This window comes from Petaurus breviceps, unplaced genomic scaffold (assembly GCF_028583685.1).
Source record: "Petaurus breviceps papuanus isolate PSGF00001 unplaced genomic scaffold, PetGlider_PUasm1.0 419, whole genome shotgun sequence".
Lineage (NCBI taxonomy): Eukaryota > Metazoa > Chordata > Mammalia > Diprotodontia > Petauridae > Petaurus > Petaurus breviceps.
In genome coordinates, this window is record NW_027186324.1 from 7,326,555 (window position 1) to 7,352,474 (window position 25,920).

Consider the following 25,920-nt stretch of genomic DNA (forward strand, 5'->3'; position numbering starts at 1 on the left):
TGGATATTCAATATCTGTGCCATATCTCCTTGCCTGTACCCCTATTTTTGCTTAATGCTAGACATCTGGATGCCAAATACCTATATATCTAGTGATCCACCTACGTCATGCTGCTGAACCCCTTAATTCTTGTCCTACCCTGCTTCTACGGGTCTAATCTTCACATCAACACAAAGTTTCAAATTAATCATTTTATGTAATTTAAAAAAGTATTTTTTCTCTTTTCTTAGATTTGACTTGCATTTTTTGAAAGCTGAATGCTTAAAGACCAACCTGCTCACAAGATGGCAGCAGTGCATTATGTAAAATCTTGGAATTGGTGAAAATTCTTGGAGTCTTGGAATAGTAGAATTTCAATTCAATAGGTATTTATTAATGTTACAGGCAACAGTACCTGCCTTTAAGAAGTCTGTATTCTACCATCTTATTTATTTTTCTTTGTATCACCCACAATGTCTTGCACATAACAGGGAATCAATAAATATTTGTGTAAATAAATCCGCTTCTTTCTTCTTAATGAGCAGAGCATATTGAAAAGGTAGGATGAAATAAGGTCTGAAAAATCCAAGCTTATAATTACGAAAGAGCAAAGGCTTGTTGTGTGCATCCATTATACCATATTTAGCACATTGTAAACCCTCAATGAATATTTATAATACAATGAGTATTAATGACCTAGCTGATGCTTCTATAAAGGTCCCATATCATTATTGGCTTAATTTTTCCTTAATATTTTAGTATAGATACATTAATAAATTATAATTAATATTAATTATAAGAAATCATTAATATATTAATGGAAAATTTTTTTCTTAACATTTTGCCGCTATTTAGGCAAACTAGGACATTCTATTACAAACAGTGCTGCTACGTTATGTAAGCAAATGACCAGATGTTTGTCTCTGTGTAAATCCTAAAGTCTTTCCTCTGGTTACTAGGAATAATTTAAATACTTGGATTGAAGTATCTTCTTTCCATTGCCACTGTAGAATGGCAGACATCCAAAGTAGGAAAGTGTTGAAGGACTTGGGAAAGTAAAGTGAATGGCTAGAGGATGCCTAAGGCCTCTTCATTATTTGCTAGAAAAAAATTTATAGATAGGGTGGGATGTCAAAATAGCAATGGAGGAAAAGAGAAAAGTTGTATGGTAAAAGATTACCTCAAAAGCCCCCAAAATGAGAAAGTCAATTAACCAGAAAAAAAAGTTGCAGGAACACAGGATGATCTGAGAAGAGCACTCATGCATTGATCATATTCTAATTTGGAAATAAAAAAAACATTTATAAGTATATATATATATCTAATCATCACAGCTAAATTATAAACTCTCATGGAGAGGAGGGACCCTATTTGTATGGTCCACCACCAATACACATATGTACACACATACACATACATGCACACATATTCAGTGGATGAAAAAGGAATATGATAAATGTAGGTAAGGAAGAATAGAGGAAGGTAAGGAGGGAGGGAGGCAGAAAAGGCAGGGAAAACAGAAAGATGATAAAATATTTTGATATTAGTAGGAGATACAAATAAATTATCTAAAGTCGTATTTTCCAATCTAGTCACAGGTTTTGGTCTTTAAATATAAAGATTTAGGTTTTCATGGTTTTGTCCAGAAGACTTTTTTCACTATAATCCATTCTCTCTTTGTAATCTTCAATATTCCCCTATGTACTGGTTCCTTCTCTGCTACCTACGAGCATGAGAGGGTCTCTCTTATTAGAAAATTCCCAATAGCTATAGCTCTATATTCCTCCCTTTCTCAGCCAAACTCCTTGAAAAAGCTGATTATAATTTTCCTCTGTTTTTTTCTTCCTCTCTTCTTCTCTTCCAAATGTTCTATAGTATGGCTTCCAACCTCAAATAAAATTGTCTCTCCAAAGTTACCAATGATCTCTCAATTGCCAAACCTAACTGTCTTTCCTCAATCTTCATCCTTGTCCTCTCAGCAGCATTTGACACTGACAATTGAATACTTTCTTCCTGGATACCCTCCCTCTCTGGTGACACTGTTGTCTCATTTCTCCTGTCCATCCGATGGCTTTTTCTAGGTCTCCTTTGCTAAATCATCATCCATATAATTTCCCTTAACCATAGGTTTCCTTGACCTTTAACTCCTTTGTCTCTACCTTCTATCATTTAGTTACCTAATTAGTTCTCATGGGTTCAAATGGGGCCAATGACTCTGAAGATTTATATATTTAGCCCCAGATTCTCTCCTACATCACCAATTGCTTACTTGACTTTTAACTGAAGGTCCTAGAGATACCTCAAATACAATTATTTTCAAAACAAAACTCACAACATTCTTCCCATCCTCAAGTCACCCACCCCTCTTTCAAAATATCCTATTTCTGTTGAGGGTATCACCATCACTAATAATACATGTTCTCAATTATGGTGTCATCCTCCATTACTCATTCTCATGCACTATATATAGCCAATTAAGTACAAAATCTTGTTGTTTCTATCTCTCGATCTCCCACATCTATCCCCTTCACATGACCACCACCCTAGTTCAGGTTCTTACAACATCTCACCTGGACTGTAGCAATACCACCTAATTTGTCTTTCTACTTCAAGATTTCTTGCACTCTGATTTATCCCATCCATCCATCATAGCTGATGAAGTGATGCTCCCTAAATACATATCTGACCATATCATTTCCCTACTGATAATTCCTAGTGGCTACCTATTACCTCTAGGATAAGTCCCTCCATCAGCATTTGAAGCTTTTCACAACTTAATCCCAACCTACCTTTCCAGTCTTATTACACGTTATTTCTTTCCATGAACTCTATGTTCCAATTATATATATTCATTTATCACACACACCACTCCACCCCCCACTTCTGTGCCTTTACACTGGCTATATTTCATGCCTGGAACACTATCCTTGTTCACCTCTGTCTCTTAGAATCCCTGGTTTCACCCAGGACTCAGCTCAATAAACCACCTTCTACATGAGGCCTTTCTAGGTCTCCCCCAACCTCATTGCCAAGGCTACCCTGTATCTCCTTTACATGTGTGTGTGTGTTTAGTATACTTACATATATACATGTAGTTTTGCCAGTTAGAATATTAGTTCCTTGAGATCAGAAATTGCCTCACTTCTGTCATTTTTCCCAGAACCTAATACAATATCTGGCACATAGTAGGCCTTTAATAATGATTCATTAGTCTAAATATATTAAAATATCCATGGGATAAAGAAGAGGAAGGTCGGGGAAATTACATTAGGAAATAGAGGACATTATGTCTATTTTTATTTTTTAAATTACCATATGTAATATGTGCTTTGCAAATATATAATTTCATACTTAACACTTAAAGGGGAAAATATCAATCACTGGCATACATATTTTTCATAGACTATTCATATAGTTCAGAAAACCTGAGAACCTCAGAATGTAATTGGGAAATGCTGGCCTATGTGATATTTCCAAAGCTTGTGAAGGGCAAGGTTCCATTTCAATATAAGCACTACAAATGCTTTCGAGACAACCCTCCAATTACTTACTTGTGCAATTAAAGTTTTGAGAGCAAGGAGACGCCCTTGAGATGCAGCTTCATGAAGTAGGGAACGGTCAGCCCAAGATTCTGAAATACAAAATTAAAACCAAATAAAATTATGTTCCTATGAATCATCTGCTCTGTCAACTTGATAGGAAAGGATATTTGGGAGGGCAGAATACACAGGTGCCCACTCTATGTGTGTGTGCATGTATGCTCCAAAAATGGAACCCTACTGAGAAAATACCAATATAGCTCTTTCAAGGTAGGCATGTTATTGCATAGGGAGTCAGCTGGGCCCTTTTAAAGTTACATTTTATCATCCTCATCACAATTATTTTTTGGCGAGGGAAGAGTAAACTTTGATCTTATCATCATTACACAATGTCTAATACCTGAACATATCCAAATATGGTTTATATAGGGCACAATTCACGTTAACATCATATTCCACACCTATCTTTCTTGCAGCTCCATGGTTTCTTCTACCTGCCAAAAAATTCAACCAGAAAATTTATTTTTATTTGTATTGCCTAGTGTAACCATCTATTTCACTTGTGTGGGATGTGGGTTCAGTCACTTAGGAGACTCTACAGTTATAATAATCAAATATGGAAGGAAAATCTTGACTATTTTTACAATGCTGAGGAAGGAAAGTGACTAGAATTGTTTTAATTCAGTTTATTATTTATTATTTGATAAACATTTGATGATAAGCTAATATTGGCCAGAGCAGGATATAGTAGAATGTGTTGAATTTGGTGTCTGCAGAGTGTAGGGTTCAAATAATTCCTGAGACACTTACCAGTAATATTACATTTAGCAAAATTCAGAACCTCTGTTTCCTCATTTATAAAGGAGGGATAGAAATATAGAAAGTACTTACTCTATGGAATATATATATATATTAATACATATATACTAATATACTAAAAATACTAATGTATATACTAATATACTAATACAGAATACACTAGTATATACTAATATAGAATATATATACTAATATAGAAAGTATTTCACAAAGTTGTAAGGCACATATGAGATTGTGTATATATATATGTATATATATAATTATCGTTATTGTTCTTCAGAAAAAGGTAATAGAAAGAACAAATCTGTACACCTATGGCAGTTTATTCTCTATGTTTCTGAAAGGCAAGAACACTGTAAGAATCACATTAGAAGCTTCCTAATATTCTGTTTAATTTCATTCCAGTAAAGGATGCCTCCAACATACAAAGAAACTGTTTGTTCTAATTAGTAGTATCCAGCCTGTACATTATTTGATGTTTACTTTCCTATTTTCTCTTGGGCCTAATCTTACCAGATTTCATTAATGTGACTGAGACTCGACAGATGCTGCTGTTATTGTGGAAAGCTAGTATATCAGCCCTACATTTCTAATTGCTCTAAGAGGAAGGCTCACCAATGTCTGCCCTGCCTAAGTCTCTCTCAGAAAACAAGTTGGCCTGTTTCAATAGACAGATGAGAAGCCAACATTTCTGTTTCATTTAGCAATTAATGTCACACAGGAAAGTGTAGTTCACTCTGTGAAAGGAGTATTAAATTTCTAACAAGAGGACCTAGGTTCGAATACCACTTGCTACTCATGTCATGTTGGCAAAGTTATCTAGCTTTTCTGAGGCTGTTTCCTCATGCCTAATTCATGATGGGTTAGGCAAAATAAAAACTAAAGTCCCTTCCATATAATCCCATGATCCATGATTTTGCAGTAAATACTGTTAGTATTTGGACAGGCAATATAGTATAAAGAATAGAGAAATAAATGGCCCTGTATTCAGCAAGACCTAATTTCATATCCTTCCTCAGACATGTCTTGTGTGACCCTGTGCAAATCACTTAAAACTCTCAGAGCTCTAGTTAAATCGATTAAAACTCACAGAGCCACAGGCAAATCGCTAAGAGTATAAATTACAAAGAAGATGCCTGATGGGGTACTTGGGATCTATATTTATAACATCAATTTGTAATATCAGTCTGTAAAACCAGTTTGTAAAATCATACCCTCCCCCCAGCTTCAGAGCATTAACTCTGCCCAGCAACAACTCACGAATTGTTTATCTCAAATTGGAACAGTGACAAGCTTCACCTGTGAATCTTTCACAAAAGCATCTATAAACATTCCAGCTTAGGCAACTATTATCTCCCCCTTGTATAGTGTCCTGCTGCCTCCATGAATCCTTCAGGACCCTATCTCTAGGTTGACTCCTTAGTCTATTATCCACACACTGAGTCTCTGTTAGCCTTGGTTCCCAGACATCAATTTTATCAAACATGACACTGATGGGTGGCAGACTGAGCACTTCTCTGTCAGCCCTTGACTGCTAGCTGATTTAGTTACACACCTTCAGGTAGCCCCCCTTGGGCTTTTTTCCCAGTGAATTATGGGCAATACACCTTCAGTTACATTAAAAGTGCATGTCCCTTTAAACACTGGCCCCACCTTAACTTCTACCTAATCCCACCCTTAATCACCTAGTTAGCATAATTGGCACAGGTTCTACTATGGATTATTCTATAAAAACCTTAATTCTACTCCTTTAAGGGTGCAGGTCCCCTAAAGGACTCTTGCCCCTGTACAGCCTAACAAACTTGCAGGTCTCATAAGGACCCTTGCCTGCTGTAAAGTGTACAATAAACTTTTACAACTCTGACTCCAAATTGGCTTGGGCTGAATTCTTTCCAGACTGAATAGCAGGCTTTCCCGCTGAACCTATTGTGAGCCATCCCTCATCATTTTGTCGAGCCAGCCAGGAGGAAAGTCTATGGTCTCAAGCTTTCTTGGAGTTCCGGTAATCTCCTTTTACCTCCTCCCTCTTGTCCTGTATGTCAGGTTCTCCATTCAAGCACCTAGGAAGATTTGAGTGGACCGTTCTGGTCTGGGGCAGACCAGAATCCGGTCTATTTTAAATAGACCCAGGACACATCCCACACAGACGGGGGACACTCTGTCTAGGGACAAGTGTCTACCTGTCTAAAATATATATATATGGCAAGGTTTTTCTAGGGAATTCTGGAGTAAGAGCGGACTACAGAGACTCTTTGGTTTGGAGGCAAGAGAAAGGATGGGTCAATCTCACCCCATACCCCATGACTCACCTCTGGGATGTCTTTTGTACAACTGGAAAAAAACGCGGTCTTCAAGACCTCAAGAAGAAAGGATGGGCCAGTTTCCCCCTACACTTGGGGATCTGTGCCTAGGGTATCTTAAAGCAAGTCTTATCTGGCCTCCATTAGCATCTGTCTGGGGGCCAAGCAAACGTGATTTGTGCCGAGGATTTTTGGCAATCCTCTGTGAGCTTTTGGAATCTTCCTGTCAGTTTCTCTCTCTGTTCTGTCTCTGTGTGGCTGTGTGAATGAGTGTGAGTGAGTAATCTGACACCCTGTAAGGTTTAAAATGAAGCTGGACTGCAGGACACTCCTTTGGAATGCTGATATCTCTTTCCCTCCTCCTCCTTTCCCCCGCTGCTGAATGCAGGCTGGAGATGGAGAGAAAGAGAGCAAAATATTGTCTTGTTTAGGTTATATGATGGTAAATGCAAGTTAAAGAGTATAGGAATAGCAAGAAAGTTTAAGCATATAGCAAAGAAAGGAACATGGGTAGGAAGTTAGGATAGGTATGTTATTTGCTATTGAAAAGTGTGAACACAAGTTTTAAAATCTTTAAAAGTTTGAAAATCTGCTCCTCTTCATTCCACTCTGGACAAGTGGAGTGAGGAGAAGTTGATAAGAAAGGGAGGGAATCTTTTCCCTCAGAACAAAGAGGCAGGCAGATGAACATTTAACTATTTCCTGCCTCATCTGAAAGAGGAAAGTTTTGTGTATCAGAATGCAACTGAATTCATTCTGGTCATTTTTGAAAAGTGTCACTCCTAATATGATGCTAAAGATAAGTCAGAATTCATTTTACTATTTGGCATTTAGGCAAATTGGAATATTTTCTAAGATTTGATATGAAAAGTGAGATTTCGGGGTTCTCTAGAACTGGGATAAGGGAGTAGGTGCCACTCCCCACCCTTGCTAGAGAAATCAAAGCTATCACTTTCAAACAAGTTTCTAAGGAGTGGACACAAAAAATTTATTGGAATAAAATTTAGAACAGCTAAAAACATTTGAGCAGATTTGGTTAAAGCCTCTCTCACCAGATCAGATAAGGAAAGATGGTGCTGAAGAATAGCAGGAAATTTGAGTTACACCCCCCAAATTGAAAAAAAAAAGGGGAGGAGGCACAGAAACTGTATTGAGGGCCGCTCTGGCAACAGCCCTGGGCCCCTGGGCACCCTGAAGTCCACAACTCTAGGAATGCATATAACCGCTCTCTCCTTTCAAACCACTGGGTCCACAACCAGGCTCTGTAGCTGTGGGGAGAGGAGAAAAGCCTCTGCACTTGGTAAGCCTAATTTTCTATCAATAATTTTTGTATGTGATGAATTGGAAATGCAATTAATGTCATAATGTCATTGTTTTATTATGGTATCTCTAAACTGTAAAATCTTCTTATACTGTAAAAATTGAGTGACCATTGTGAGCCAGAAATGGTGTTAGATAAAGTAGTTTTCAATCTGAATTTTTTTGAAACTAAAAGATGGAGAAAAAGTTGTATAAAACCAGCTATGTTACTTTATCAGTTTTGCTAACCCTATGTTATAATGTTTATGTAATATGAATTGGATTTTTTTATGTTATAATATCTGATGATTTAAAGCTCTTACATGTGGGATACAAACAGGTAGTAATAATACTGCTGATATTTACTGTGATAGCTGATTGTTCATTTAACTTTTTGGCTATTCTGGAAATATACAGTGATTTAAAGTTATAGTTTCCACATTAGTAATGATGAAATGAATGATTCCCTGCACAGTGAATTGTAAAGGCATTTTGTAGAATTCTTATTGAGAAAATGAGAAACCTGGGGGAAAAAAAGGAAAGAAAAATATAGGGATGTAGTTTTCAAGCTTGCCTCATCTAAAGATGTATTTATGTTAATTTGAAGGTTTATGGATCATCACATTCACAATTTATGTGAGATTCCAGAACGTAAGTGATTTCTAGTGATATGTTGATTAGTTGTGTAGCACCAAGAAAATTTTAGTTCTGTGTAACTTCAAAAACTGGAGTTTTAAGGTCACCACATTGGTAATTCATTTGTTTTTATTTCAAAGTTCAAATTTAACAACATGATAATTGTTTATGATACTGTTACTGGTAAACAGTTGTACTATCTATGCTGTATGAGAAGCAGTTTTTCTTGAAGTTTTGGAGTATTGTAATTTGGGAAATCATAAGCTTCCAAGTCTGTCTTTGTTAAAAGGAAATTTCAGTTAAGATTGTTTAAAATTGTAAGACTGTTAACTAAGTTATTTTTGCTACTGTTTTAATGCTAAAACCTAAAATTGGTAATTAATTGCTGTATATGGAAAGGAGGAGACTGGATGAAAACTTTATTCTGACTAGTTCTGCCCATACAGAACAGTCCTCCTGCATGTATGAGAATTGGCTAAGCAGGGGCATCATTAGTAGCCCTTCCCCCGGTCTCTCCCTGCTTAGAATTCATATAAATTTTCCTTATGTTGTAAAACTGGCAAATCCCCTGGAAACTATATCTGTTAGGTAAGGTCATTCAGCCTGGGAGCTTTTTCAGTCATGAAGTTTTTAAATGAACTTAACTTTCTAAAAAGTTGCAAGGATTAGAAAGGATTTTTATCAATTGGCTTTTTTTATTTCAGAAGGAAAGATAGTAAATGGAATTCCTTACATTTGTGAGACTTGATAAATCTTTATTGCTTATTGCAGCTACAAGAGAATAGAAATAAGTATAACTGGCTCTAAGCTGTGATTGGTGAAGCTTGTGGTTTAAGGTAAAAAGCACTTGGGACCATAACTAAATTTTATTTTTGAGTTTGAATTTCAGTATAGTTATCTGCATTAAATCAGTATCTGAGAGAAAATGCCACAAGCTGCTGTAATGCCAAGCAAAGGCAACTTCACAAGATTCAAAATACCAGCATAGCTGCTCTCTATTTTATTCAGCGACAAATTTAGAACAGAGAAAATCAAAATATAGCATAATTTAAAACACAGCATTCACCAAGGGTAATTCAATCAAGTACTACTCCACCCCTGGATATTGCATTCATTTAATCAATCACAAAGTCCCTCTTCTAAATACTACTCCTGAACTTGTCCTGTAACTTAACAAGTGCAGACAGTGAAATAGTCTGAGTAATGGACTATACTAGCCCATACTCACCCCACTTCTGGTCAATTTTCTCTTACTCCTTTTCGGCCCTTGTTTGTTTAATCCCTTTGCTAGATTTGTGTCTTTTAGGCTCAGCACCCTTCACTTGCAGGTGACATCTCAGGCTGAGTACCAACCAGTCTCCGAGTCCATGACCCATCACCCCCTGGACCTGACATTGGCCAGGTTCTGGACACTGGCTACAGACCCCACCCCTTGAATTATGAAACCCTGTGAGGCAGGGACAGCTCTTGGCCCCTCCTCATCCAGAAGCAGTTCTGGAAGCTGAGACCATAGCCCCTTGTTCCCAAATGAATTTGGGTGCCATCTGTTTAAGGGGGGAATGATGGGGTGCTTGGGATCTATATTTGTAACATCAGTCTGTAAAACCAGTTTGTAAAATCACCCCCTGCCCCACCCCCAGCTTCAGAGTATTAACTCTACCCAGCAACAACTCACAAATTGTTTATCTCAGCTTGGACCAAAAACAAGGTAGACCTGTGAATCTTTCACAAAAGTATCTATAAACATTCCAGCTTAGGCAATTATGATCTCCCCTTTGTACAGTGACCCGCTGCCCCCATGAATCCTTCTGTGCCCTATCTCTAGGTTGACTCTTTGGCTGCCTCTATGAATCCTGCAGGACCCTATCTCTGGGTTAACTCCTTAGCCACACACTGAGTCTCTGTTAGCCTTCATTCCCAGACATCAATCTTGTCAAACATGACACTGATGGGTGGCAGAGTGGGCACTTCTCGATCAGCCCTTGACAGCTAGCTGACTTAGTGATGTTTCAAGCCTAAAACCACACCTCCAGCTAGCCCCACACTGGGCTTTTTCCCAGTGGATTATGGGCAATATGCCTGTGCAGTTACATTAAAAGTGCATGTCCCTTTAAACACTGGCCCCACCTTAACTCCTTCCTAATCCCACCCTTAATCACCTAGTTAGCATAATTGGCGTGGGTTCTACTATGGATTGTTCTATAAAAACCTTAATTCTACCCCTTTAAGGTTGCAGGTCCCCTAAGGGCCCTTGCCCACTGTAAAGTGTACAATAAACTTTTACAACTCTGACTCCAAGTTGGCTTGGGCTGAATTCTTTCCAGACTGAATCGAAGGCTTTCCTGCTGAACCTATTGGGAGCCATCCCTCATCAATGCCAATCTGCCTTGGGTAAATGGATTTTTCCATTAGAAGGTGAGCAATTTGAGGTAAGGGGTGGAGTTTCTGCCTTTCTTTGCATCCCCAAGAGCTTAGTCCTGAGTCTGGCACACAGTGTTTAGTAAACGGTTGTTGACCTGTCAACTACTAGAAATTCTTCACTGAAGGTTCTTTACAGGAACGAAATCAGAGGTCTGGACTTCTGGGTCATGTGAACAGCAAGATGAAGGAATAGATTCTTTCTCTGGTCCTTACAACCACTAGAATGTCTCCAGTATAGGAATTGCATACCAATGATAAAGCAATTCAATCTGTCTTCATGGTCTAGGACACCAAGAACCCACACAAGTAAAAACTCAATGAACTGGGGGGGCCAGGTAGCACAGCAAGTAAGAGCACCGGCTCCAGTGTTGGGATAACCTGGGGATCAAATCTGGGCTCAGATACTCAGCACCACACCCAAAAATAACTGGCCATGTAACCTTGAGCAAGTTACTTAACCCCGATTGCTTAAAAAAAAACAAACTCAATGAACTAACACCAGAGAAAGCCAATAATCCCTCACATCTGCCATACTCACTCGGCACCCCCTTTCTCTACCATTCTCCCAACAGCAGGACTGTGCAAGATGACCCCCTGTCTTGTAACAGAACTCAACTCTATGCCCCAACCCCAACCTCCCTTCTCCTACTGCAGCAGAGATCCAAATGGCAGAAATCTGATAAGGCTATAATAACCAGCAAGGAGCAGCAGCGCTCTGTGCTATTGAAGAGTTTAGCCACAGAAGTAATGGGGCCAAGACATCCATGGATGTGGGGCAGTGTAACACTCCACTGAGCCTGAGGGAATCTGCCTGGGGTCAGCTCTGCCCCCCAAGAAGTAACTTTTGGCAGAGATTTAGGCTGGTGACGGAGAATGACCCAAAAGAGGAAGAGAGAGAGACAGCTTTGAGATCAAGTCCTTAAAGAAGCTGCCATCAAAGGGGGAGTTGGAGTCAGCAACAAGGTAAAATAAGGGGGGAAACAGACTGAAATTACCAAACATCTCAGGAGGAAGAAAACAGAGTCAAAGACCTCGAGCATAAGCAGTAAACCAACAGGGAGTATACTAATAGCAAAAGGAAATGTGGTCTCCAGATCAGACATGAAAAAACAGGCAAATATATATATATATATATATATGTATGTATGTATATATATATATGTATATATGTGTATATGTACATATATATATATATATATATATATATATATATAAAGCATTGCAAGACAAAAGAAAATAAAACAATACTTGATGAAGCAGAGGATCCTGAGAATTCAGAAGATGGCATGGAACCACTGTAAGATGTGCCTGAATAGTTTAAAAGAGAAATAAGGATTCTGAAAACAGAATTAACTGGAAGAATGGAAAAACTTGAATCCAGGGTGATGAGTCTCACCAACAAAACAAAAGAGAGAATAACTAATTCAGGATGTAAATACATGGAAGTGAAGGACAATCCTGAAAAAGAGAAACAAAAAGCAATGTGTTTTTTTAAAAAATCCATGATTGCCATACAAGCAATGATCTTGAAGACAGGATGCATAAATATAACTTAAGAATTATAAGGCTCCCAGAAGAATACAAGTAAAAAAAACCCCACAAAACAAACAAAAAAACCTGTGGACCATAATCCAAGAAATAATATGAGAAAACTGTCTAGAACTTCTGGACACAGAAAATAAAATACCAATTGAAAGAATCAAGAGATCACCTCTAAAAAAAACCCTGTGCTACAAACTCAAACACAAATCACACTGAGAATCAACAAATTCATCAAAAGACTAGAAGAAATATCTTAAAATATAAAGGAAAGGGAATTTGAATAAGATAAGATTATTCTGCATTCATTATAAACCACAGGAAGAAATGAAATAATGTGTCCCAAAGAGCAAAAGATCTCAAGATGTAATCAAAGGTGACAACCTATAAATCTGATCCTAATTATTAATGAAAAAGATGGATATTCAATTTTTAAGACACCTGAAGAAATTATTTGCTTCTTAAATACACAAAACAATAGAAATACAGGAAGGATAAGTGCAGCAACCAGGAATAACAACAAAATAACAATAGCAAAACCCCTAAGATTTCTTTCTAAAGGCACACAAAGTGACAAGGGTGAAATAAGAAGTCAAATAAATAGTAGTGATGGTGGAGATCCAGGGCTAAAACACAATAGACTCAGCCTCACAATACGTTGTCTATGGGTGGTGAATCAAGCTTTTTTGTGAGACTTAGACTACCAAATGAAAGGGTGCATAAAAAGGGTAACAGGAGGAAGACAGAAGGAATATACCTCCAATTAAGTTAAAAATTAACAATGAGGGGGAATTTAGCTCCTATAGTCTCTGAGGAAGAAAAGCCCCTAAAGAAGATTGTTTGGGGGGACAAAGGGAAGGATTGAAAAAAAGGGAAAGAGAGTGAGAAATCTTGCTTCAGTGGTAGGAGGAGGTACCATTTATGAATACTACCATGGAAGAAGACGGATATTTTATAAAAAGAGCTTGGGCCCTTATAGTAATTATTATTATCTGTAGGGGGTTGAGACTTAGAGAGACCACTAATCCTGTGTCACAAGAAAAGGAATCAGAGCTCCTGGAGGTGACTGACACTCCAAAGAAATGGAAGGCATGGATTTAGGAAAGAGATTTCAAGGCAAATGGGGAAAAAACGATGAAGGCGAGAGCAATGGTTGATAATGAACTGAACAATCAGAGACATGAGAAAATTCTTACCATGAGGTAATATCCTCTCTATCAACTGCAGGAATTGGTATACCTGAGAATGAGGCATAACTCAAAAAAAATTTATCTGGGGGCAATATCTACAAGACAAAAGTACAGAAACTATTTAGAAGGAACCCAAAATAGGTATCTTAGAAGCTTTAATTCCACAAAGAATACATAGACTAAAGAACAGTTAAGTAAATATAAGGATCATGACTCAAAGAATAAAATTCGAGAATAGGTAGAAAGGAAAGATAATGAAGAGAATGAGGAAAATAAATTCTTTATGGAAAAAGGCTCAAAAAACAAAAATTTAAAAACAAATTAAAGGGCAGGAGAGTAAGGGAGGTTTTACTTTACTTAACTGAGGGAGAAAATAGAGGTGAAGAATTAAATAACTAGATAAAAGGAAGCAAAAAAAAGGAACTAATAAGCAAATCTAGTAACAAAAGGCAGCAGGGAGGGGAAGGGAAGTGGTGTTTGATGATAAGTGAAAAAGGGATCTGGTAGGAACAGAGTTGCCTTAAAATAGATCAAGCTAAAATAACTGAAAAGACTTAGAACTATCTTTACAGAAGAAAAGAATTCAATTTCTAATATAGAAAAAAAGGAATCAGAGATCCAGTAAACAATAAAAAAGGTAACATTCAGTGTACCAACTTTTAAAGCACTTGCTCCTTTTACAAAGCTCCAGACAGTTTTGATCTTAATCACATAAAGAACACACCATTCCTACTGGAAGAAGCCTGGGCATTTAAAACCACTCAGAGATTAAGTTTATATGAAGAGTGGACTTTGTTTTTCTGTTAGACGATAATCAGATATTTGTACTTAATAGATTCTCTTCCCCAGTAAAAAAAAGGTGGTATTTTAATGATCTGTCCTTCTCCATAACTAAAATTCTGCAAGAGCCAAAGCTGACACTAAATAATGACCATTCTATCAAAAATTGAGAGAATTTTGGAGCTAGGAGTAATAGATTCCTCACTAGAAATTTAGAAAGCAAAATCAAAAGGTTTTTAGATTAGCAATAAAAGTATTCCCAAAGACAAAATGATTAATTTTTTGCCTTAGATAATATAGCTTTGATCCATAATTTAACAGTTTAGTACTAACAAACCACAAGGGGAAAACTAAGTGGATAAAGACCATATGAATCAGGTGGACTGACAATTGATAGAATTTGTCTACAAATAAAAATGTCTAGGATAGTGTAATGTAATACCAAGCAAAGGCAACTTCCCAGGTTCAAAATACCAGCATAGGTGCTCTCTATTTTATTCAGTAACAAACCCAGAACAGAGAAGATCAAAACATGACATCATTCAAAATACAGCATTTACTAAGTGTGATTAAATAATCTCCAAGGACTACCCCACCCCAGGACCTTCCAATCATTCAATCAATTACAAAGTCCCTGTTCTAAATACTACTCCACCCCTAGGCTATACCTTAATTAAGTCCACCACAAAACCCCTCTTCTCAAATGGAGATTAGTTTCCAAACATAGGTAAAGTACCTTCATTTGTCAATCACAGAGCACAATAAGGTCAAAAGTTCCCCACCCCTGGATCTCAATTGAATCTACCCCAGAGTTACATCAAGTTTAAACACAGCACTTAATACCCAAATGGAGGTCTTTTCTTCATCTTGACACGAGGCAAGTTCTCAGCAATCTTAGTTCCTGGGGAGACAAGGCTTAGCAAGGCCATAAGATACATTGCCCGTCCCTTCATGAATTTATCCTCTGTCTGTAGAACAGTCCTAGAACCCCTGAACACATTAGCAAAGCCCTCTCCCAGGATTTCTGTAAACATACAACAAGAAAATCCTTCTTCAGGGCTTCTGAACCAACAGAAAGGCTCCCAGACCCCTGCAACAACAGCACTGTCCTTCACCAGTGGACAGTATTCATTCTGTCTGCAGGACAGTCTCCAGATCCCTGCAACAACAGCACTGTCCCTCACCAGTGGACAGTATTCACTCTCTGTCTGCAGGACAGTCTCAGGGCTTCTTAGCGAACAGCCAGATTCCAGGACTTCTTCAACAAAAGGACTGTCTTTCACCAGTGGACAAATCTGGCAAAAGAACATCAAAACAGACAGACAAAGTACCAGCAAAACAGCCATATCTCCTCAGTCCTTGGCAGCTCAGGGGGCAGGTCTCAAAAGTCCAGGGCAATTCAAAGCGGCCACCAGCAATTCTCTTAGTCTCTCTCTCTCCATGAGGTGCTGCTTCCAAAAAGATCTTCCGCCTCTCTCTTGTGTCTCCAAATCTACGTCACCAGCTCCTCCCAATTCAGGACTTTCTTTTCACATCAACAAGTCCATCCCACAGGTGGGATTAACAAACTCTGGGTTTTAACACAATCAATTTGAAAACCAAGCCAATACAGGGGAATCTTTAATTGCCATTACTATCACAGATAGGTACTGCAGATGGACAATGTGGAAATGAGAAGTGAACAACAGGAGAGTAGAATGAATTGTCACTATGATAGGTCTCTAGTTCAAAAAGAAGCTTGAGGTCATGAAAAGAACTGAAATTTACACCAATATTCCTCAGTGATATCATATGGCTGAGAGTGATGAAATACTACAGTTTGACAGTCTTCAACAGATGAAAGTTGAGGATCCATTTCCTTTTGAAACAATGGAGGGAGTTATGATGGGCACCAACAGGCTGAACCCACATTACAAATAATGAATTCTACAGGACAGGAGTTGGAAAGAATTTCATCAGATAAATGTGTTAACAGAGGAAAAGTCAAAAGAGGAGCCTGGTAAGACTCATGGCCAGGTCACACACTCCATTAGTATGCATGCGACATCAAGAGAACAAGAAGAGCCCGGCACATGAGGGAGGGCCTCTTATGAGATATTTATGAGACAACATTGACAAAGACAGGTAGAGATAGATGGGATTGTGATCTATATCCCTGAAGGAACATTCACACTGATGAAATCACAGGGCCATTAGCATATTGGTGCATTGGTCTTAATATAATTATTTCGGTAGGAGGGTAGGGAGATAAAACTACTAGAATAACATTTTATTTCTTTCAACAAATGCTAAACTAGCACTCATTAGTGGTAAAGAAATAACTATGCAAATCACTGGGAGACACATAAAAATAACATAAATATATAGTTCCTGAATACATGCAAGATGTGGTCCCCATATTTAAAAACCAGTCTGTCTGAAGGAATATGCTTAGAAAGATCAACAGATGTAAGTCTAAAAAAGTATATAGGGGCCAGGTAATGGAAGCTGACTTCTTTTAAGTGGCAATTAAAAAAATTAATATTTTTAGGAAATATTTTGAAGATATATTTCATGGGGTTCTGGGTCATATAAACAAAAAGTTAGGGAGCTAAACATTAGTCTAGTCCTTACTCTCCAAAACAGGAATTCTATACAAGAAATAGAACCATTAAAGCTGTCTGCTGTGATAGGTAAAATCTGAAATAATTAAGGAAACAAAGGTTCAAGCTTCCAAGCATATTGATTAATTGAGCAATGCATGCCAACTGCATAAAAAAATCAGAACCAGATCTCCTCAGTTTGGCACTGGCCACCAAATACTGGGAGAGACAAATTTTTATGCATTAAAAGAAAATAATTTAATAGGATATAAACCAGGATACAAGATTAGGTAATGATTAGGGACTTTCCAAGTTGGGAGAGGGATTAACAAGTCTTGGGAGGTGAAAGTAAAGAAGTGAGCAGGAAGACTTTCCTGGATGTGAAACAGGGTACCACTCAATTCTCACTATTAGCATGCAGGTGGAATTTACAGGAAGTTATGAAACTTAAGTCTCAAAATGGAGTCAGTTTTACAAGATGGAGTCATTTTGGTTCACACAATTCCTACAATTCTCTCAATCAAAACACCAAGAAGTCTAATATTAACAGCAGAGGATACTAATCCCTAATATTCACTCAGTAGTCCTTCCTCCAATGTCCCTCCTGGATACATCTTGGGCATGGATCCAAAGGCCTCCATCCTGGGGGTTGTGGGGTGTGTGGTGGTGTGTGCCCTGGAGGGGCATTCCTTGGATCAGTGGCCCCCCTCATGGCATCAAAAGCGGGTTTCCCCACTGCCTGAGTGGCCAGGAGTGCTACTGGGTCTTTTCCCTGCCATAACAGTGACCAATAAATTGCCTTTTCAGCTCTTTCGGAATCATTTCCCTCTGAGCTAACAGTGATAATGCTAATTCTTTTCCTCCTCTTCCCTGATACCTCAAGCACACTTGGCCTCTAAAAGTGGGAAGATAACTCCCTAGTTAAACAGGGAAATTCATTGTGTATGGGGAGGGAAGGAGGGGGAGGTCCAAGATTGTTGGGTATGCCACTCAAACCCAATAGGGGAACTCTCTTCTCCCACCGCACGCCATCTTGGCAAAGCCCCTCTCTCTAACATGACTTCCTCCGAGGTTTTTGCCACCCCATTTAGGATGGCCACTCCTCTTTGAGCTACTCTCTCCATCTCAGCACCCTGCAGGGGAATATTCCCTTACTTGGGAGACTGGCTCCATGACCATTGAACAGGTTAACGCCCCCTGTTAAGGGAGGGCTTGTAAAAGTCTATTTTGATATGGTCTTTTGGTCCTGTAACTCCCCCTGTGAATACTAGTCACAAGTGTCTCCAGATGTTACGTCAGCCAGCTTTACCAACTGCACTGAGGGCTGTAATGGCAAGCACAGAAGTAGTTGACACCTTGTTTCAGCTACTGAATTAACATCTTGTTTCAGTGCAAGTTTCTTTTGAGCCTTGAATCAAGTCTGTTAAGAAACAGAACATGTGAACCCCACAACCTCTGAACTCCTGGGGAGGAGCTAACGACCATATATAAGGAGAGGTCCAGGCTAGAGACAGCAGAACTGAGAAGAGAACTCTTGTGGTGACAGAGTGAAGAAGGAGAAAAAGAGAAAACTTGTGGGATCCTGGTCCTCTACGTTTGTCTGTTCTGTCTGTGTTGATGTTTGTTTGTGATGCTTTGTACAGAAGCCCTGGGACCTTACTGGAGGCTCTAAAAGAGGACTTTCTGGTTGTCTGTTTACACAAGTCCTGGAGGAGGGTTTTGGAGGTCCCGGGGACTTTACTGATGATTTGTATTGACCTCTTCAACCTTGTTTGTGGGTCTTTATTGATTTCTATGTTGATGATTTTTGCTGACCTCTTGGACCTTGTTTGTGGGTCTGTGTTGATTTTTATGTTAATGATTTGTATTGAGTCCTCAGTTCTTGTTGGTGGGTTTGAGTTGATTTCACAGGCATAAAGTGAATTGATGATGATGCCAACAATGTGTATGAATATTATCATGGCTCTGTTGAGTTTTGTCTTCCCAGAAACAGGAATTGTAAAGGACTTGACGTGCTGGACACTGTGAGCTTTAATATGGAGTGAGAACTGGACAAGGAACTGGAAGAAGAACTGGACAAGGAGCTGGGCACTGCCTGTCTTTGAACCCAGGTGATAGTTGGAGCTGGGACCATGGAAGAGGAACCATGGAAGCTGAGAGCCAGCCTCGAGTCAAGCTGAAAGAAGACTTTACTTGGATACTGTGCACTGAGAAGATTATGATTTACTGTGACCTAGAGGTAGAGGACTTTGACCTTTGTACTTTATGTCCCTTAAGGAGGCCTCCTTAAGGATGATTGAATTAAGGACTTACTAAATGATTGAGTTACTAAATGAAGGTACTTTGTTTAAAACTATGTGACCACTTTGGTGAAAACTATGTGGCCACTTTAGAGATAAGTTATTATGCCATTGTGAATGCTGTACCTTGATTTCTGTGAATTATTTGTCTTAGTTTACTGTGGAATAGAGAGTTCACTATATTTTGTAATCAGAATCTTAACAAGCTGTTCACAGCAGCAGTCCTCTGGAAAGCTGCTTGTGCTTGGCTTTACAAGGGCACATTTCCTACTTGCCCCTATGATCAGATCCCTTCCCCTACTCTCCAAGTAGGCTTCCCCTTTTTAAGCTTTACTTCTAAATTAAATCACAATGCCACAGCCCCTTCTAGTTATAAAACTCTTATTGATCTTTTAAAGAGACCCCTCTCAACTGGGATGCACAACCATTCTGATCCTTGGGGCATCCATACTTGAAGCCTCTTACAAACTTGCCCCATCTGTGCCCTTTCTGGGTTCCATGAACCAAATGACAAAAATTGTGGGGGAAAGGTGAAATGAAATGCCATCACATAGCAAGACCCCAGAACTACACTCCTGGCCACCCAGTGCTTAACACCTTACAAGGACTTTGGGGTGTGCACCCTTGGATTTTTAGCACCTCCCCCTTTTTCCATTTTCAATACCACACAGCCCAGGGCCTCTAACTTAAAAAGGGCAAAGCTTGGATTCTGGGGAAATGTCCTCTGATTCGATACCTTATTCCCTGGTATGGTCACTTACCACATGAACTCATTTTATCTAATCTTATAGAGATTATTCACTAGTTGGCAAATGAGACAGCATGCAGTCTCCAGGAAATCTAGCCATCTTTGGATTCTCTAGCAAAGGTGGTCCTACATAAGAGAATAGCCCTAGATAGACTACATGCTTGCCTCTGGTGGGGGTATATGTCCTCCAGCAAACACCACTTGTTGTATATACATCAACAGCTCTGGGCAGATAGAGATCTGTACTGAATGTATTTTGGAAAATGCTAGTTGGATGCAAGAAATCCATAATATCAGAGACTCATAATCATCTTCTTCAGAAAGTCTTGGCTCCTTTCTGTACTCACCCCTATTCTTATTCCCCTCCTGATCATATTCCTTTTATGCCTCTTTTGTTCTTGTTTGCATAACCTCCTTGCCAGGTTTGTCTTCTCCAGGGTTCAGTCCATCAACTTTCAGATGACTGCTCAGGCTATATACCAAGTCCAAGGTTATGGCTAGTCAAGGCTATATACCAAGCCTATTAGACCTGGCATCAGCCAGGTTCCGAAGTCTGACCCCTTGAACGGGACCCAGCAAATTAGGGACAGCTCTAAGTCCCTTGCTAGCAGGAAGCATTTTGGAAGCTGAGACCTTTGTACCTTAGCCCGAAAAATTTTGGGTCCCATTTGCTTGAGGGAGGAATGATGGGGTATGGGATCTGGATCCTGCCTTGAATTTTCTCACAAATTTCAGGAACCCAGGTTCACTTGAGGCATCTGGCCCATTACAGTCCATAATACCTTCAACTACCCTGACCCAGCCCAGTCCTCCATTCTCTTTTACCTTCAGACCACCCCAGGCTACTTTCCATTCCTTAATCCAATCCAGACCCCTTCTCTGTTACCTCCATATCACCCCACACTACTTGCCACTCCTAGATCCCATCCAAATCTTCCCATAATCTTGTTCCCTATAAAAATATCAGTCTTGTCCCTATCAAATGTACAGATTGTTAAAATCTGGCCCCCTTGTATTGGCATCACAAATAGTACAGACTCACTAGGAGTCTCGCCTGCTTCTATCTGTGTTAAAATAAACTCACTACTTTGACTGGAAGGCACCCTATGACCTTGCATTTCAGGGTTCCCAGCAGCCCTAGACCACAGCACTATCACTATTTGATAACTACTATGAAGAATGGAAAGCAGATAAGCAGAAATTAGTTTTATACCAACATCTCATACCATATGCCATGACAATTTCCAAATAAAAGGTACAATCATGTACAAATTAGACTGGCAGGGAAAGAGATAACTTTCATAAAGTTATGGATAGGGAAAAAGTCCATGACTATACAAGGAAAAAAAGAGGATCACTGGAGATAAAATGGGTAATATTTATTATATAACAATGTAAAGTTTTTATACAAATAAAACCAATGAAGTTAAAATGCTTGTTTAATTAATTTGATTAATTAAATTAATTAATAAATCTCAAGTTGTTCAGATTTCAGATTTTACATTTTTAATTCTCTTAATAAATCAAGAGATGGTAAAATGAGATTTTCATCTCCTTTTTCTTGGACAATATTTTCTCATCATAGCCTAAGATTTCTTTAGTTTTCTCGTCTTCCATATCACACTATTACATGTATTGTGCTTAGATTCCAAATTAAATTCTTCAAATCTTTTGCAGATGTCCCATGTGGCCATTTTGTTTTAGCAATCAGTTTTATTTGACTGCTTTCCTACAAAGAAGGATTCAATACATGCATGGGTTTAGGAAGAGAGAGGAGAGTATGAAAATTACTGTGGCATAAAAAGCAAGAGACATCAATAATCTTTATTTTAAAAATTTCCCCAATTATATATAAAACAATTTTTAGCATTTGTTTTTTTTTTAATTTTAAGTTCATAATTCTCTCCCTCCCTCCTTTCTCCTCTAATTGAGAAGGCAAATAGTCTTTTTAATAAAAAGGTAGCTACATTTATTTGATCATGGCACTATGTAGGTGCACAGTCTATATTCACTTTCAGAAGAAAATAAAAAAACAAAAACAAAGTTCCTGGGTCTGCTGTGGGATCAGTATAGAGTTGATATAGTATCTCACATCCACTTTATGGTATAATATAATAATTGATTATCACAATGAGAATCATCAAGGAAAGGAAAGGCAACAAGGCAGAGTAAATAGAGGGGTAATCTTGGAGTGAAAAGAAAGTTTAAATCCTGTCTGTCTACATAGTAGCTGTGTGGCCCTGGGCAAGCCACTTAAAGGTTCCTTCCACCTCTAGAGCTATGGTACTATGATCTCTCAGCACCCTAGGCAACTAAGACTACTAGTTAAAACTGACTGGCCCATCTGCATTGATTGCTAGAAGGAGCTGCCACAGTAGAAACCCAACAAAGCAAAATGTGAAACAAAAGTCTCTTTTCACTGAGGTAGGGAATTAACATACCTATCTTTGAAAAGATTTCCATCAGAGGGCTGGCATCATGCTCAAAATATTTAACATATTGACCTTCAGTTATCCAAAAGGTAATTATTCAGAATACTTAATTCCTTAACCATATCCTATAAATGAATTGTCCTAATAATATTTTTTAATCCACAAAATTATCATCCTTTTTATCTTATTGGGATATGTTTACCTAAAAATACTACATGGTTAAGAGTAAATTAATAACATAAACTAGAAGTTTTGAAAACAGGAGTCTGAAAGTAAACATTGCTTCCTTCTGGGTAAACTATTTTAAAATATTATAGGAAGTGATGGAAACATTAAGGAAATAAGAAATAAAGGTCCTGCAACCTCACCAGTGGGCAAAGTGCTACTTGAGGGCGGAACAAAAAAACAAACAAACCTTCTTAGAGCTAAACTGAATTCAAATTATCACTGTTTTAAGGAACTATGAAGTTCAAAACCAAAGGTACACACTCAACTGAACCCAAGGTATAAAGTAAATTAGTATATATTATATGTTATAATATATTTTATATGTTATAATATATCATAACATATAATAATGCAAATCATCATATATCATAATAGATTATAATATTATAGTCTTAAAATTTAGGGTTTAGGAATTCTTTAGTTTCAAAATCAAATTCCTCTGAAGGTGCAATTAGTCTATGGAGTAGGGTTTCAGCAACCAGATTCTGAGTAACTTTAACACTAAATTAATATGTCCTATGCAGCCTAATACCCACTATCCATTGGATCATATAATTAAAGCCTAAAGGAATATTAGAAATCACCTTGAATTCAACATATAAGATAATTGAAGCACAGAAAGTTTAAATAACTCACCTAAGTGTCACATAAGCAGAAAGTAGCAAAGGTGGGAGGCCTTTATGTCTTCAAATATGTAGAGCTTGGTGACAGATAAGAAAAACTTTGGAAACCAAGATTACTCCTAGATGTTCTGGGAAATAAAGTTACCCACGCAAATGAATTTTTTAGTCCCACTAAAATTCTCATTCTTTTAGAATGAGCTTAAAAGAAAATATAGCTTTGCTTCTTAAATTTTTTTTAGTCAGAATGGAGCTATTATTTCAATTTAGACATATTCACTGGGGTGTGTATTTAGTGGTATTTTTTACATCACACACACACACAACACTCATAGATAGAGAGCTGGTAAGGGCCTAAGAGGTCATTAAATCTAATACCACATTTTATAAATGGAGAAACTGAGAATGAGAAAGGCTAAGCAGTATTTGAACTCATGACTTCCAGACAGTGTCCCATCTGGAAAACTGATTTCCCATTAGATGATTATTGATATAACTGCCAATTATTAATTATGCATTCTATATCTATTTTTTTTGAGGGTAGAAGGCAGGGTAATTTGGGTTAAGTGACTTGCCTAAGGTGACACAGCTAGTAAGTGTTAAGTGTCTGAGACCAGATTTGAACTCAGGTCCTCCTGACTCCAGGGCTGGTGCTCTATTCACTGTGCCACTCAGCCATCCCCATTCTATGTTAATTAAGAGTACTAATGTGATTGACTCAGAAATTAGTAAAGTTTCGTTCTATGCAGGTAATATGGTATATAATCAACCAACGAACATTTATTAAATACCACACTACTGGCTATGGATGCAAAGACAAAAATAATAGTTCCTCCCTATCCTCAAAAAAAGCTTACGTGCTTTTGGGGAAAACAAACATATACATCTAAGTGAATATAAAGTATATATTATACAAGGTGAAAAACAAAGTAATTTAGGAAAGGGGTGTACCAGTAGCAGGGGATATTGAGAAAGGTCATTTCTAGGAGATGGACTCAAAAAGTCCTTTGAAGGAAAGTGGGGATTTCAAGACACAGAATTAAAAGGGAGCAAATGAATTCAAGGAAGCGTTAACAGGCAGTACAAAGAAAAGGCTCCGAGCTTAGAGATGGAATGTTGTGTACGAGGAACAGCGAGTATTTTTTTTAATCTCCTTAAAAATAGAACTCACTTTTGTTTCCAAACTAGCAAAACATGTTTCAGTATCTTCATGTAAAACAATAATCTAACTGCTCTCAAGGAAACAAGCATTTTAGTACACTATTTTTAGTGTATGAGAGAATGTGGATGGCAAAATTGGACATAGGGTTTTCTAAAAATGTGTTTGTTTGTTTTAACCTCCAACTAAACAGAAGATGTTGTAATGGCAAGCAAAGGAGTACCAGCTCCTCATTTCGAGTGTCTTTGAGCCTCGCCTGTGATTATATCGGGTCTTTGTCGGAAACAGAACCGGTGAAGCCTACAGTAGGAAGAATTTTCCAAAGACGGGAACAGGAAGGAGCTGATGATATGAAGGCTTGGGCACCCAGCACAGAGCACCTCTGGGACTGAGCAGAATTGGAAAGAAGGACGGCTGTGGTGCCAGCACTTGATCTGTGTGTGTGGATGTTACTCTGTCAGACCTGTCTGCTGAAGAGAATGTTGCCAATGTTACAGAAGCCCTGGGACCTTCCTGCTGGTTCAGAAGCCCTGAAAGAAGGCTTTCTTACTGTCTGCTGAAAGAAGTCCTGAAGGAGGGTTTAACGGATGTTTTCAGAGGTCCCAGGACTTTACTGATGATTTGTGTTAATTTCTCAGACAGAGGCCCAGTCTGTTGGTCTGTGATGATTTCACAGGAAGGAAGTGAATTGATGATGATGCTGGCAATGTGTATGAATGTTGGTGTGACTCTGCTAAGCTTTATGTGTACAGTTGGACCGGTAACTGGACTGGGAACTGGACCAAGAGCTGGATCAGGAGCTAGACCAGGAACTGGGAGCTGCCTACCTATGAATCTGGGGGACAGTTGGATTCAGGCAAGAGCTGGGAGCATGGAAGAGGAACCATGGAGTCTGAGAGTCAGCCTCCAGTCAAGATGAAAGGTCTTTTACTTGGGTACTTGGTGCTGACAGACAAGATCATGATTTACTGTGACGTAGGGGTGGGAGAGCTTTGTATTTTGTACTCCTTAAGGATGATTGCTTTTTAAGGATAACTAAGTTAAGGATGATTGGAAGCCAGTCTCCAATACAGGTAAAAGAAGACGTTAGATGGCTACTTTATATTGATTGATTCAGATTGTGACTTACTGAATGATATCTTTTGTTTAAGACCATGTGGTCACTTTAGTAATTAGGTGTTATATTATATCGTGAATGTTGAACTTTAGTTTCAGTGAATGTTTTGCTTTAGTTTATTGCTGAATACACAGAGAGTTCACTATACTATGTGATCAGAACCTTAAAGTTATTCACAGCAGCAGGTCTTGGGAGAGTTGCTTGTACTTGGCTTTGCAGATACCCCTCATCT

General features: G+C 38.4%; 1 protein-coding gene across 2 annotated transcripts in view; it reads right to left on the bottom strand.

Annotated features, from left to right (window-relative positions):
• Positions 1-25,920, bottom strand: part of ASB11 (ankyrin repeat and SOCS box containing 11) — a 141,301-nt gene that overhangs the window by 111,795 nt on the left and 3,586 nt on the right. For both annotated transcript variants that reach the window (XM_069100670.1, XM_069100665.1), the window contains exon 2: positions 3,531-3,610. In XM_069100670.1, coding sequence (XP_068956771.1) covers positions 3,531-3,610 — 80 coding nt within the window. The remainder of the gene's footprint in view (positions 1-3,530; positions 3,611-25,920) is intronic.